Raw genomic sequence first — 13,479 nt, forward strand, 5'->3', positions numbered from 1 at the left:
TCATCTCCATAAGTATTTGCCACGTGTCACAATCAAACCAAAAAAAAAAATTATTTGGTATAAATTAGGTGTACATTTAACCCGACAATTTGAATGGACCACACCTGAATTACAGGAGTTGGGTTGGGTTAATTTTTCTGAACCAGAATAGATTATTAGTTCATTTGACAAAACCTCGAGTTGACCCGAATGGAATAAAATTTTATAAAATATATGAAGTTATGTTACGTAATTCCATCTTGAAAAGAGAAGCAGACTCGTTCTGAAGTTCTCGAAAATGAAGATCTCTTAACTCAAATTTCAGCTGTCTAAAACTATTGATCAGTATAACCTACTTTTGTTCAAATAACTCGAATAACTCCGATCCAAATTCAGAGATTGGATTGTTCTTTTCAAGGTTTGAATTTTCAAATTCGCATATTAAAATTATTTAGGTTAGTTCAAATTTAAACTATACAGTTTTTTTAGTTTCCAACCCTCCTGAAGCCATTTTTTACCTAGGCAATCGAGGTCAGTAAGACTCCCGTTTACTCAAAACTTATATTGGATATAATCATCATGTTTTGCTAGATTAAGATGCGGATATGTCCTAAGAATGTGATATGGATTAACATAGGTGAAATTAAACACTGAAGTATAGTCTTGAAATAGTTACAAAGTAATTAGGAATTTCGGCTAAGGACAACCAAGTAAGTGACCTTGAGTTAGATAATTGAATGATGTATGATGTTGCATGCCTTGTGGTCCATGCTTATGTGCTCTATGTATTGACATCTGATGTTATGCTATATATGCCTGTGATATTCATTACACCATGTTATGAATGAAATGAAATGCTATGTATGCCATGTTATGTTTTGCCATGTAAAGTTATATGATGGATTATGTGATGATTACCATGTATACATAATGCATATATGTAATACGCCATGGATGAAATGAGAAAGGGAATGATTCTCATGCTATGTTATGAATGTAAACCATGGGGACCTCATGCATGTACGTACATCATGTGTACCGAGATACTTTTTCGTTACGTTATGTTATGTTAATATGGATGACTACCTTTGATATTTATGTTCGTCATGATATGATGCAGAAATTTCCTTTTCTGTGGTGTCCAACGACGTGTAACGTGTTCGACCAAGTCAAACCCAAGGGGTACACATACGAGCTTGCCTAATGAGTCCATATGCGCGTACGTGAGCCATATGGAGAAGTACTGTACATCTAACATTACCCAGAACTAGGAAAAGTCTAAGGTCATGTTACTATTTTAAAAGATAGATCTTAATCACGTTATGTGTGTAATTGCATTACTGACCCTATATGTGAGATTACATTACTCACCCACCAGTGGGGTGACTTACTAAATATATCTTAAAATACTTAAGTCATGTGCTACTCTTCTATTTTTCATATAAAAGTAAAACTCTCATGCACGGATAAAGATGAATACTAGAAAGGTCATAGAAGTCAAGATGGGGCACTAAAATGCATTGTTTTACATTTAGTAGTTAAAAGGGCGGTTTCTTTATATTTATTTTTTAATTAAATGGGTAAGTCGAAGACTTCATTTTAAAGGGTTTATTATGAATTTTTCGCATATATATTTAAAATAGGCATGAAATAGATTCTTAGGGATGAATACGAGAATTTAACTAAAAAAAATATTTTAAATAATTAAGAAAAAAATATATAATTAACAACGAAACGACCAAATTGAACTGAATCAAGAACGGACACGCAATTCTTTCGGGTGGTAGAAACCAACTCACTCGAATTATTTTAGTCGGTCTAAAAATTCTGTCCAATCCAGCCCGTGTACACCCCTGTTCCAACTTTTAATTTTTATTTTAAATTGGGGGTGGGAAGGGGAAAAACAAAAGAGGGTGAAAAAGGTAGGTAAAAGGTGGGAAAATAGAATTTATTTTTTATTATTTTTTATTTTTTTAAAGGATGGGAATGGATAAAAAAAGAATAAAAAATGTAAAAAAAACAGCTGTCAATCTTCGTTCCCCCTCCCTCCCCGTCCTCTCGCTAACCTCCTTCTTCTCCTCCTTTAACCCTCAGAATTTCTCTCCACAAAAAACCCTAACCTTCCCTTTCTCACATTCCCCCAAAATCCAGCCACAATCCCGGTTGAATGAATCTTCTCCGCCGCCGCCTCCTCCTCCATGCAAGCTTTTCCCTCTCCCAACCATGCCTTTTAGCCGCTCAATGCGCTCCCATTCCCTCACCAATCCGCCTCCATTAGCCGAGAGAATCACCGAAGAGCCAATCACCAACAAAACCGCTCAGAGCACCGTCACCTGCTTCTACCAGGCCAACATCTCCGGATTCTGGCGCAACGTCACCGTCCTCTGGTGCAAGAATTTGATGAATCATACTCTAACCATCACAATCTCAACTCTCGAAGGCGATTTCCATTGTAATTACAAGATCGACATCAAGCCTTGGCAATTTTGGAGCAAAAAAGGTTTCAAATCCCTAGAATTAGATGGAAATCAAATCGATATCTATTGGGATGTTCGTTCCGCCAAATTCTCCACCGGTCCTGAGCCTTGCTCTGATTTCTACGTCGCCTTGGTTGCTGATGAGGAGGTCGTCTTGCTCCTAGGCGATTACAAGAAAAAGGCTTACAAACGGACTAAATCGAGACCTGCGCTTGTGGAAGCACTTTTGATTTACAAGAAGGAGAACGTTTTCGCGAAGAAATGCTTCGCTACGAGAGCGAGATTTGACGAACGCCGGAAGGAATGCGACATTGTGGTGGAGATTTCCGCTTCCGGTGCGAAAGATCCCGAGATGTGGATCAGTATCGATGGGGTTGTGATGGTTCAGGTCAAGAATTTGCAGTGGAAATTCCGGGGCAATCAGACGGTTGTGGTTAACAAGCAGTCGGTTCAAGTCCTGTGGGACGTTCACGATTGGCTGTTTAGTACTCCGGGTACGGGTCACGGGTTGTTCATTTTCAAACCCGGCCCGCCCGAGTGTGAGAGCGATAAGGAAGGCAGCGGCCGCGGCGTCGGCGTCGGCGGTGGTCCGGAGGGGAGCGAGGACGGCAGTGTTTATTACTCGACTCGGAGCATGAACTCGTCTCACCTGGCAGATTTCTGCCTTTTTCTTTACGCCTGGAAATTGGAATGATTAATTTAAAAAATAATAATTAAACAAAAAAGAAAAGAAAAGAAAAGAAATTCAAAATTCCGAAACTAGATATTGCACATACTAATTAATTAATTAATTAATTAATTGATTGATTGATTAATTAAAGTATTGTTCATGTCACGTGACTTCTTCGTATATATGTACGTATGTATGTATATATTGACATGTTGACCATACTTTTCTCGAACAAAAAAGTCTTAGAAAAAAGGACCTCTCGACCATTGTGAATTACGTGTAATCGAGTTTATATCAAATGTATAGATTTATTTCAATAAATTTTTAATATATATTGATGTAACCTACACGTCTAAAATTTATTCGTAATAAAAAAATATAGGGTTTAAATCACGAGAATAACACAAATTAATTTTAAAAAAATATATTTTAATCTCTTCAAATCGTTCATTTGAAAAAATTGAAACCCTTCTTATTGGATGATCATGATACTTCCCAAAAATCATTTTTGTTCAATAAGATACCAAAGTGGATGATTGACTCATTCCATACGAGAAATAATCGCAGGAAATCCTTTGATAACACGGATTCCTATTTCTCAATGATATCCCACGATCAAGACAATTGGCTAAATCCCGTGAAACCATTTCATAGAAGTTCATTGATATCTTCTTTTTATGTTTAAAAATCTGATAATGGCACGTTCTTTTGTTCATTTATTTGTGGTAAATCAAATTACTCAAAGATTTTCGCACCCTTGTAAAGAATGTTCCGTTTATGTAATAGTCTTGATTTTTGCTCATTTAAAATCGCTACCATTATTGTAATATGCTCTCCTATGCGGAAATAATCATTTAAAAACATATTCATTGAACAATGTTATGGACTTACATGTTTTCAAATAAATATCAAACAAAATATTAAATAAAACAAAGTAAATTGAAAATGAGCATGCATGTACTCACCTATAGTCTAATAATTTAAATATCACTGTCTTATGCATGTGTTATGGTCTTTACTTGCAATATTGTAGTTAGTCGTACGAATGTGTCTTGCCTTTACCTGAAAAAATTAGAAGTAGCACACGATTTGAGTATTTTAAGAAATAATCTGACCTCACTATTGGGGTCATGGAATGCATATACATGTAATTCATGATTAGGGACCTATCGTTAAAGTCATCATAGAGGTGCCCTCCGGTTCAAACAAACTTGAATGTGTATTACTTCTCTACACACGACCCACATGTGCGAGCGTGAGTCTCCAGGCAGTTCGCACCCCTTTGGGCCCACCATAGTCGGGCTAGTTGTTCGTAGCGGGAAGTTCGGAGGCCACTAAACCCTCGAATATCATTCAAGGCATGATGATGATCATCATCATAATGTACGCGTCTATACTAATCATCATAAATGGGGAAGTAACTTGATGTATATGAACACACAATATGCATGAGGTCTCTATAGTTTTCATCTTAAATCGTTCTTATGACACAACTCTATACATCATTTACATATTACTCCAGGTAACATGCATGCATTAACCTTCATATGTTCATCATCATTAACAACATTTAGGGTTGTGTTAGAAAACTCTTCATCATAGTGCATCATGACATTTAGTGTCTGCACATCATCTTAATATGAAATATCATCATATTAAGTCATATTATCATCATACATCTTACATCATCATATTAAGTCATATTATCATCATACATCTTACATCATCATGTTATTATGTATCTTACATCATCATGTTACCATGCATCATTTCATCATGTCATCATATCATTATATCGTCATGTCATCCTGTCATTATATCATCATCATCGCCGTCATCATATCATCATATAACATCATCATAAAATATCATATACCATCATATACATTCGTAATTTTTGTTTTTTTTTCTCTCTCTCACGATTTAGTGATGCATTTTGAGAGGAATTGTTGAAGAGGGATATTTGGAGGAAGGACCCGAGGTTAGGCCAAGGAAGTTGGGGAAGGGTTGTTTTTTAAAAAAGTAAATCTTTTTATTATTTTTATTTATTTATTTATTGCTTTGCTTGGACTATTATATCTTATACCTCTAAAAACAAGCTTTCGACCTCGTATTTTAATCTTAGAGTAATTCGGGTCCTTGTCTATCTAGAGAGGTTCATAGCTTAGAACGTACATCAAGTCAGTCTAGTATTTATAAAGCATGGATACGTGACATTGGTCTAATCCAATGTAGAATAGTGAAAGGTCCGATGAAACCGAAATAGTTGTAGTTTCATCCAAACTTTAGTACGTCGTTCATTGAGGCCACCTTCAAGCATACATCAATCACTTCCTTATATTCAATAACCCAATAAATATATATATATATATAATAAATAGAAAGATGTTTGGAAAAAAAGTAAAATGACTTTCAACCAACATTAGATTTTGGTATGTTATTACAGTAAAATTCTATTTTAGATTTTCTTTTAATTTATAGTAAAAGTTATGAGAAATTAATTTAGGATCAAATCTTCTTTCCTTTATCAATTCTATAAATCTGTAAGATTAGACCAATAATCTATTAAAATTGGCTAATAATATATGTTTAGAAAATAAATAGAGAGGAATGTTTGTTTAGAGAATAAAAATCTATTTATACTTGAGCCCGGAAGATTGAGGAAAGATTTGAGGAAAGAATTTAAAAATAAAATCCGAATTATAGAAGGACAACAAACTCCATATTCCCTACCACAGTAATAATAGAAAATAAGATATTTAGTAAAAATAACATATTATATATATATATATATATAACATTTCAAGACTTGAAACTAATGTCATGGGCTCACATAGGTTGACTCGGAATTCAAAGGACGGAATCAAACTTTCATTAAAGATATATTCGTGACAACGACTTAAGCTAGCCAGGTAAGTGGTCTTATTATCGCATGGTTATATTTGATGTTGACACGTGTCTGTGGTTCTGCACGTGTCATATATACTAATATGTGTGAATTTTCTGTGAATCGGTATGCTTGTATTATGTTTATGTTATGTTATTATATGTGGATTGTATGATAATAATTATGGTACGATGTGTTCAAGAATATGTTTGAGATAGAATACGAGAAGGATGCACAAAACGAAATGTAACGATAGGAGTAAGATACGTTCATGAAGCGTTAATGTTAGGTTATATACCGGAGTGCTATGGATATGGGAGATTGATGAAAGAATATGGTTAGGATATGGGTAGAAAGAGATAGGTTTGTGATAGATTGATAGAATGATAGTGTTAGGATACGTTCGTGTGATGATATGACTAAGATACATTCACGTAACGATATGACTGTGATAGGTATAAGAACGTTAAGGCTATGATAAGTTAGGGAACGATATGACCACGAAGTGTTTACGATATGACATGTTTATGATACGATATATTGTGATGTGATATGTTATTTTTAGATTGTTTTGTGTGCTCATTGAGGTAATTGTTGTATGAATTGCACATTATGAAACAACATGTTAAAAGCATGGAGCGTTATGTTATGTTTTTTTAATTGTATGTATACAGCATGTTATGACTGATATGATATCACGATAAATGAAATGAAATGTAGCCCCGTTAGGATTATGTATAATACGTAGACTGAAAAATGAGAAATGACATGTTAAGCATGAAAGATGATAGCGGGGTTATATTCATTAATGATAAAAGTAGAAATGTTTGGGACCTCATGCATTTAGGGGATACCCCTATTCCATCACGAGGGTTCAGACGCATACATCCAATGGCAGGACAACGATCGTTATGTTTTGTATAGCGCTGCCGTGACGATTACTAGTTCTAACGGGTGTCCGGCTTAAGGAGCTCCCAGAGTATGCTCGCCCGACAAGAAAAGTGGTCCAGCGGTTTGCGAACTGATTGGTGAGCCCATACTCGCATGTATGGGTTGTGTGTAGAGTATATGGTACACGTCCAAATTACCCGTTAGGAAAGTACCGTAGACAAATAGATTGAAAGGATAGGTCGAGTCATTGCATTTGCATGTTCTTGCATTTAACCCCAATAGTGGGGTCACTTATTGAGTATTTCTTTAAATACTCAAGCCATGTGGTACTACATTTTTGAGGTTAAGGCCAGACATTCCTGTACAACTGACGACGACATTGCAACTCGAGACCAACATTTTTCAGGTTAAGGCAAGACATTCTTGTACGACTGACGACGACATCGCAACTTGAGACCATGACACATGCATAGGATAGTGGTATTTATTTTCTTAGACTTAGGCTAGAATATGATGTTTTTAACTTAAACGCTTATTTATTTTATTTAGTCTTTTGTTGTGTCGTTTTAAAGATATTTTCGAAACACGTAAGTCCATGACTGTGTTTTAAGTTAAATGTTATGTTTTATGGAATTTAAGTGAAGTCTTCCGCATTCAATGTTTAGGATATGTATACGGTAGCTACCTTAAATTAAGTAGAAAATTTTGGGTCGTTACATAGTCGCATGGTCGGATCGTATCTTCTTATCTAAGCCAATGCACTCAATTGAAAACACCAAGGTGTCAATGCTAATGCTAGAAAATCTCGAATACTCAATTGAACCTTAATTCTCAACTTTCCCACTTCCCTCGGGGTAACTTGCTTTCTTCTTTTAACATTTTTTTTATACGGTTAACCCTTTTGGTACCTAGTTTTGTAGCGAAGATCTTGGTCCGAAGTTCTGAGTTCTTATCCCTTAGACACTCCTCCTAAGAGACTTGTGGAGTCTTATGCTCAGTGAACAACTAAATCTTGACCTATGCTCGAGGCTTCATGTGTTCCCCACGACATAGTCTAATACTTGCATCCAAAGCTTCATGCGTTCCTTGCAACATTACCTGAGTACCTACGCCTAGGGCTTCATGTATTCCCTGCAACATAGTTTGTGTCATAGGACCATGTTGCACCGCTCACCGTGAGGTTTTTAGAATATCTCAGGTTTTAGTTCTAAGAGTTCTTTTTTATTCTTGAAGCAGAACTAAGGAAAAATTATTAACAAGTACGCCCTAATCCATATGAGTCTTCTTCACCGGCATAAATCTTTCATAAGTATCTTGTCTCTTGGTATTCATAAAAACCTTGATTTCTTACGAAGTGCCTTGAGGGGTAGCTTCATACTTTTCCTCTTGTTTCACATTCCAAAGTTGTCGTGATCCCCTTAAAATCTTGCATTCTTACCCTTAATATCATGAATGAGTCTTATATAAATTTATTTAGCATTTTGTGTCTTCTAAGGTCTTGAAAACCTCTTACAATTCTCATAAGGGTATTTTAGTCATTTATCACTCCAAATCTTGGTTTAAACCCCACCATATTCCAATGACCTTGTAACTTTTTATAATCCATTTAGACCATGACATAAGACTCTCCATCAAATTTCATGTTATTTAGAGGTTATTTTAGTCATAAGCCAGCCGTTCATAATTATATGGGCATTTTAGTCATTTTACATCTACCATTGGTTAATCCTATTATCATAACCGAATTGTCACCAAATTTCACACATAACCTTATCATGTCATATTGAGCCTTCTCCTAAAATTTCTCGAGCAACAAAATTCATCTAGTAGATTTGTGGTTAAGCCACTTCATTGAAATCAATATTCACTTTGGACCCTGTTGGAAAATTTTAAATACTTAACTCAACCTTAATTTCAACTTTCTCACTTTCTTCCATCAACTAGATCTATGTGTATATATATATATATATATATACTAGTCGCTAGCAACCCAGAGAATTCTGATGACTCACTGAAATTCTCGAGCAACCTCTCCCAAGGACACGCCCGTCACCCTCTCACTAAGTCCAACTTCCTTGTTATGCCCACCAAAACACAAAACACAGAAACATTGAAAACGAGAGGTAGATGAATGGTCGCAAAATCTTGTGACACTGTCGAATAGTACAAATAATGCCATGGAAGGGAAGACTAATGAGTCAAATAACACTTTGATGCATACGAGTGATTACTACGAAAGAGTGTTATAGTTTTGTTGAGTAAGAGGATGAATTGTTTTTATTAGAACTCTTTGTGCTTGGGTTCAAACTTTAGTGTAGCTATTATAATCAATTAATTATTTTTTATTCTATTATAATAATTATTTTGTGCACGTTATAAAATTCTGTTTTATTGTTTTATTAATAAATTATCATAATTATATTATATTTATAAAATTATATATAAAATTTGCCCACGTAAAGAACCAAATCCACGTGATATTGTCATCAGCTAGCAGATATTGTCTTGGAAAGATTTCCACACCCTTATAGAATGTTATAAGGGTGTTTTGTTCTCCCCAACCAATGTGGGACATCACAATCTACCCTCTTTCGAGGCTCAGCGTCTTCGCTGACACTCGTTCCTTTCTCCAATCGATGTGAGACCGCCACCAAATCCATCCCCTTTGGGGCCCAGCGTCCTTACTGGCCACCGCCTCGTGTCTACCTCCCTTGGGGGAACAACGAGAAGGCTGAGAAATTGTCCGATGTTGACTCTGATACCTACACACCCAGATCCACCGCTAGCAGATATTGTCCTATTTAACCTTTTCGTTTAGGTTTTTTCCTTTGGGCTTCCTCTCAAGACTTTAAAATGAGTCTTTTAGAGGAAGGTTTCCACACCCTTTTTAAAGTATTTTGTTCTCCTCTTCAACCAACATGGGACATCACACCACACATGTTACAGTTATCTTATTCTCAAAAAAAAAAAAAAAAAAAAAAAAAAAAAAAAAAAAAAAAAAAAAAAAAATTCATTTATTTTAGGAACATTCCAAATTAAAAAGATTTTATATATATTCAATTTAGTAAATAAAAAAAAAGGAAAGAAAAAAAAATATATAATTACATAATTAGGATCAATTTCACTGTCTATTAAAATGTTTTATTTTATTTTTAATTTTCACTCTTAATTATTCCGCTAAAATAATAAGAAATTATGAAAAAAAATATATATATATTTATAATTAATTTAAAAATATTTTTTATTCTCTAAAAAAAATCATTTGAAAATAAAGACGTAGCCCATCAACGAAGAGAAGAGTTGGCAAAAAATAATAATAATAATAATAATAATAATAATAATAATAATAAAGTAAATAAGAATAATGTCGAAAAGGGGAGAGGGCTGCCTAGATTCCTAAACCATCGACAAAGAGAAGAATAAAAGTTAACCTAAATTAAAATTTACATTACAAAATATTGCTAATAAACCCCTCCCATCTTTCCCTTTGCATTTAAGTCCCTCCCACTATTTATTATTAAAATAAATATCAACTTCCAAAATATAAATTCATAACCATCCAAATCCCACCAACCAATTGCAGGCAGCCACGGCTTCCATTCTTCTTCCACTTCGAAGGTGCTGAGCTCGCTGACCTGAGGTCCATTCAAATAAATAAATAAAATAATTATTTTATATCAAATTGCAAGTTTAGTCCTTATACTTTAAACCTTTTACTGTTCGATCCCTACACTTTAAAAAATTTTCTCAATTTTTTGTTTAATGGGCCATAAATTTTCTATATATTTAATTTTTATAATTAATAAATCATGAATAACTTATTAAATACAAAATTAAAAATCTATCAAACGGGTTTAAAGTTTATAAATCAAATAGACGTAAATTTAAAAATTTAGAAATTAAGATTTTTTTTACTATTATTATTATTCTTAAATTCCATGTGAAGTAAATATACCTAGATGCTGAATAGTCACATTTCCCATAACCTGTAAAAACAAAAGGGCATTGTAAAGAGGAATATGGTTATGGGTAGATCTTCGATAAATAAATGGTAGCAATCTAAATTCACGAATAGAGGATGGTATGATATGCTCAAATGACTTTGCTTCGGACTTTCCAAAATGACTCATATCAATGGAGAGTGTATTCTTAGATTATAAACGCATGACTATTTCCTAAATTAACCAATATGAGACATTTTCATCCAACACCTCCCCTCAAATAAAGTACGCATCGACTTCTTTGGAGTCTTAGTCATTTTTAACTGCCTTCAAGGATATTGTTAAATGAACACGACTCTCTACAATGATATGAAATTGTCCACTTCGAGCATAAGCTTTGGGACTTCATCCAACAGATATTATTCTCGAATGTTTCGTTCTCTTCTCCAACCGACACAACCAACGTGAGATTTCACACACATATATATACATATATTTAATATTGTCAAATTTTTTTATACCCAATTCAAATGATTCGTTTTTTCCTTACAATAATGTCGAATTTCTACTTAATTCTTCTTTGTATTGTTAAACATCTCTACGACCAAATATTTTGATCTAAGCATGAAAATGCATACAATAAAGAAAAGTAATCGAAAAATGATGATTAAAGGTTAGAACTGAATATTTACTTATCACTGTTTCCGAACATTCACATGTATGTACCGACTAGTTAAGTAGTTAAAACATTTTGACTCGAAATAAAAGAGAATTTTACTCGTAAATACGATCGAAACTAAACTAAAACCGAGCGAGAAAAGAGATTAGGATTTTACTTGGATCTCTTTTGGTTAAAGTAGCAGAGCCACCAAAGTTGCAAGCAATATCAGAGTTTCCATTCTGTTGATAATAGCTATTAAACGCATAAGAAGCATGAGAAAACAGCGTGTCCGGTTGATAGCAACGCCCTCCCTTTTGGATGGCTCTGCAGTCGGCCTTTCCCAATCCGCACGCCCAGTCCAACGCGTTTTGTAGATCGATCTGGGACACTCCTGGCTTAGCCACGCACCATGAAGTTCCGTCCAAGAACGTCGTGTTCCCTTCCGGCGGCGACCATGTTGTCATTGGCATTGACGCCTCTGCCTTCTCCACTGCCACCGCCGTCGCCATTGCTTCCCCTGTTTTTAAGGAAGTAGTGAATAAGAACCAAGATTTGCGAGAATGTTAGGGGGAAATAGAGGTATTTAGATGAAGAGACGTGATGGGTTTTCCTTGATTTGAGAACGAGATGAAGATAAAAACATACCCAGATGGAAAATGAGAGTGTTTGAAGCTAAAATGGCATGAAAATGGAGTTTTTAGTGAGAAAAAAACATACCCAGATGGAAAATAAGAGCATTTGAAGCAAAAATGGCATAAAAATTGAGTTTCTAGCGAGAAAAAAACATACCCTGATAGAAAATGAGAGATTTTGAAGCAAAAATGGCATAAAATGGAGTTTTTAGTGAAAAAAAACATACCCAGATGAAAAATGAGAGTTCTTGAAGCAAAAATGGCATAAACATGGAGTTTTTAACGAGAAAAAAGCATACCCAGATAGAAAATTTGAGAATTTGAAGCAAAAATGACATAAAAATGGAGTTTTTATGAGAAAAAAAAACATACCCAAATGGAAAACTAGAGAATTNGAAGCAAAAATGGCATAAAAATGGAGTTTTTATGAGAAAAAAAAACATGCCCAGATAGAAAACAAGAGCATTTGAAGCAAAAATGACATAAAAATAGAGATTTTATGACAAAAAAAAGAACATACCCAGATAGAAAATAAGAGCATTTGAAGCAAAAATGACACAAAAATGGAGTTTCTAGTGAGAAAAACACATACCCAGATAGTAATCAAGAGCATTTGACGCAAAAACGACACAAAAATGGAGTTTCTAGTGAGAAAAAAAAAAACACACCAGATAGAAAACAAGAACATATGAAGCAAAAACGACATAAAAATGTCGTTTTCAGAGAAAAAAAAACATACCCATAAGGAAAGATTGCAGCAGAAAAAGGGCCACCAAACCCCAAATTTGTATACTCATTTTGATTGTATTGAATGAAAGAGGTGAAGAAGAAGGAAGAACAAGAAGGCATTATAAATGAATGAAAGAGTTTAGTTTTGTTTATGGGCGAAGAAGAATCATTAGTTTCTTCAAAGGAAATTATGTTCTTTTGCTTTTGAATTTCTTTTGAATAATAGAGAATGGGATTTAACGTTTATGCAGAATGTACGTTTTGGTGCAGAAGCCAAGCACCCACTTTTTGACAGAACCACAATGCTGGATTCTATCAACCTTTCACTTCAGCTTTTCTCAGAAGCTGCCTTATTATTGAACCACAACCAAGCTTCAATGCTCTAATAACACATTTAATATGAATATGAATTCAAATGTGTGATTGATTTTTGTTGCATACCAGGAATTATTTGATGAAATCCTTATGGCGTGACCGTCTCTCGATAATGGTTAGATGTAAATTGAAAAATTTATGACATGTAATAATCTTTGAATGTAATGGTTAAATCTTTTTTATGATATATATATCCCATTAAAATTGTAATTTGAATATAGATTTTCTTTATATCTC

General features: G+C 34.3%; 2 protein-coding genes across 2 annotated transcripts; one reads left to right on the forward strand and one right to left on the reverse strand.

Annotated features, from left to right (window-relative positions):
* Positions 1 to 1,992: 1,992 nt before the first annotated feature.
* Positions 1,993 to 3,449, forward strand: LOC111490451. Its single transcript, XM_023139081.1, has one exon. The coding sequence runs from the start codon at positions 2,203 to 2,205 to the stop codon at positions 3,148 to 3,150; it is 948 nt and encodes a 315-aa protein (XP_022994849.1). The 5' UTR covers positions 1,993 to 2,202; the 3' UTR covers positions 3,151 to 3,449.
* Positions 3,450 to 10,251: 6,802 nt separating this feature from the next.
* On the reverse strand, positions 10,252 to 13,073 carry LOC111490492 (major pollen allergen Ole e 10-like). Its single transcript, XM_023139140.1, has 4 exons — positions 12,878 to 13,073; positions 11,682 to 12,023; positions 10,860 to 10,890; positions 10,252 to 10,539 (listed from the first exon to the last, which is right to left on the reverse strand). Exons 1-4 carry the CDS (start codon positions 12,933 to 12,935, stop codon positions 10,434 to 10,436), a joined length of 537 nt encoding a protein of 178 aa, XP_022994908.1. The 5' UTR covers positions 12,936 to 13,073; the 3' UTR covers positions 10,252 to 10,433.
* Between the last annotated feature and the right edge of the window lie 406 nt (positions 13,074 to 13,479).

Source organism: Cucurbita maxima, unplaced genomic scaffold (genome assembly GCF_002738345.1).
Source record: "Cucurbita maxima cultivar Rimu unplaced genomic scaffold, Cmax_1.0 Cma_Scf00015, whole genome shotgun sequence".
NCBI classification, from domain to species: Eukaryota; Viridiplantae; Streptophyta; class Magnoliopsida; order Cucurbitales; family Cucurbitaceae; genus Cucurbita; species Cucurbita maxima.

Coding starts and splice junctions, on each gene's coding strand:
- LOC111490492 (XM_023139140.1), bottom strand. CDS start 12,935: ATGAGTATACAAATTTGGGGTTTGGTGGCCCTTTTTCTGCTGCAATCT. Junction 10,891..11,681: donor TTTAACCAAAAGAGATCCAA/GTAAAATCCTAA, acceptor TTGTTTTTACAG/GTTATGGGAAATGTGACTAT. Junction 10,540..10,859: donor TGTGACTATTCAGCATCTAG/GTATATTTACTT, acceptor AATGGACCTCAG/GTCAGCGAGCTCAGCACCTT.
- LOC111490451 (XM_023139081.1), top strand. CDS start 2,203: ATGCCTTTTAGCCGCTCAATGCGCTCCCATTCCCTCACCAATCCGCCT.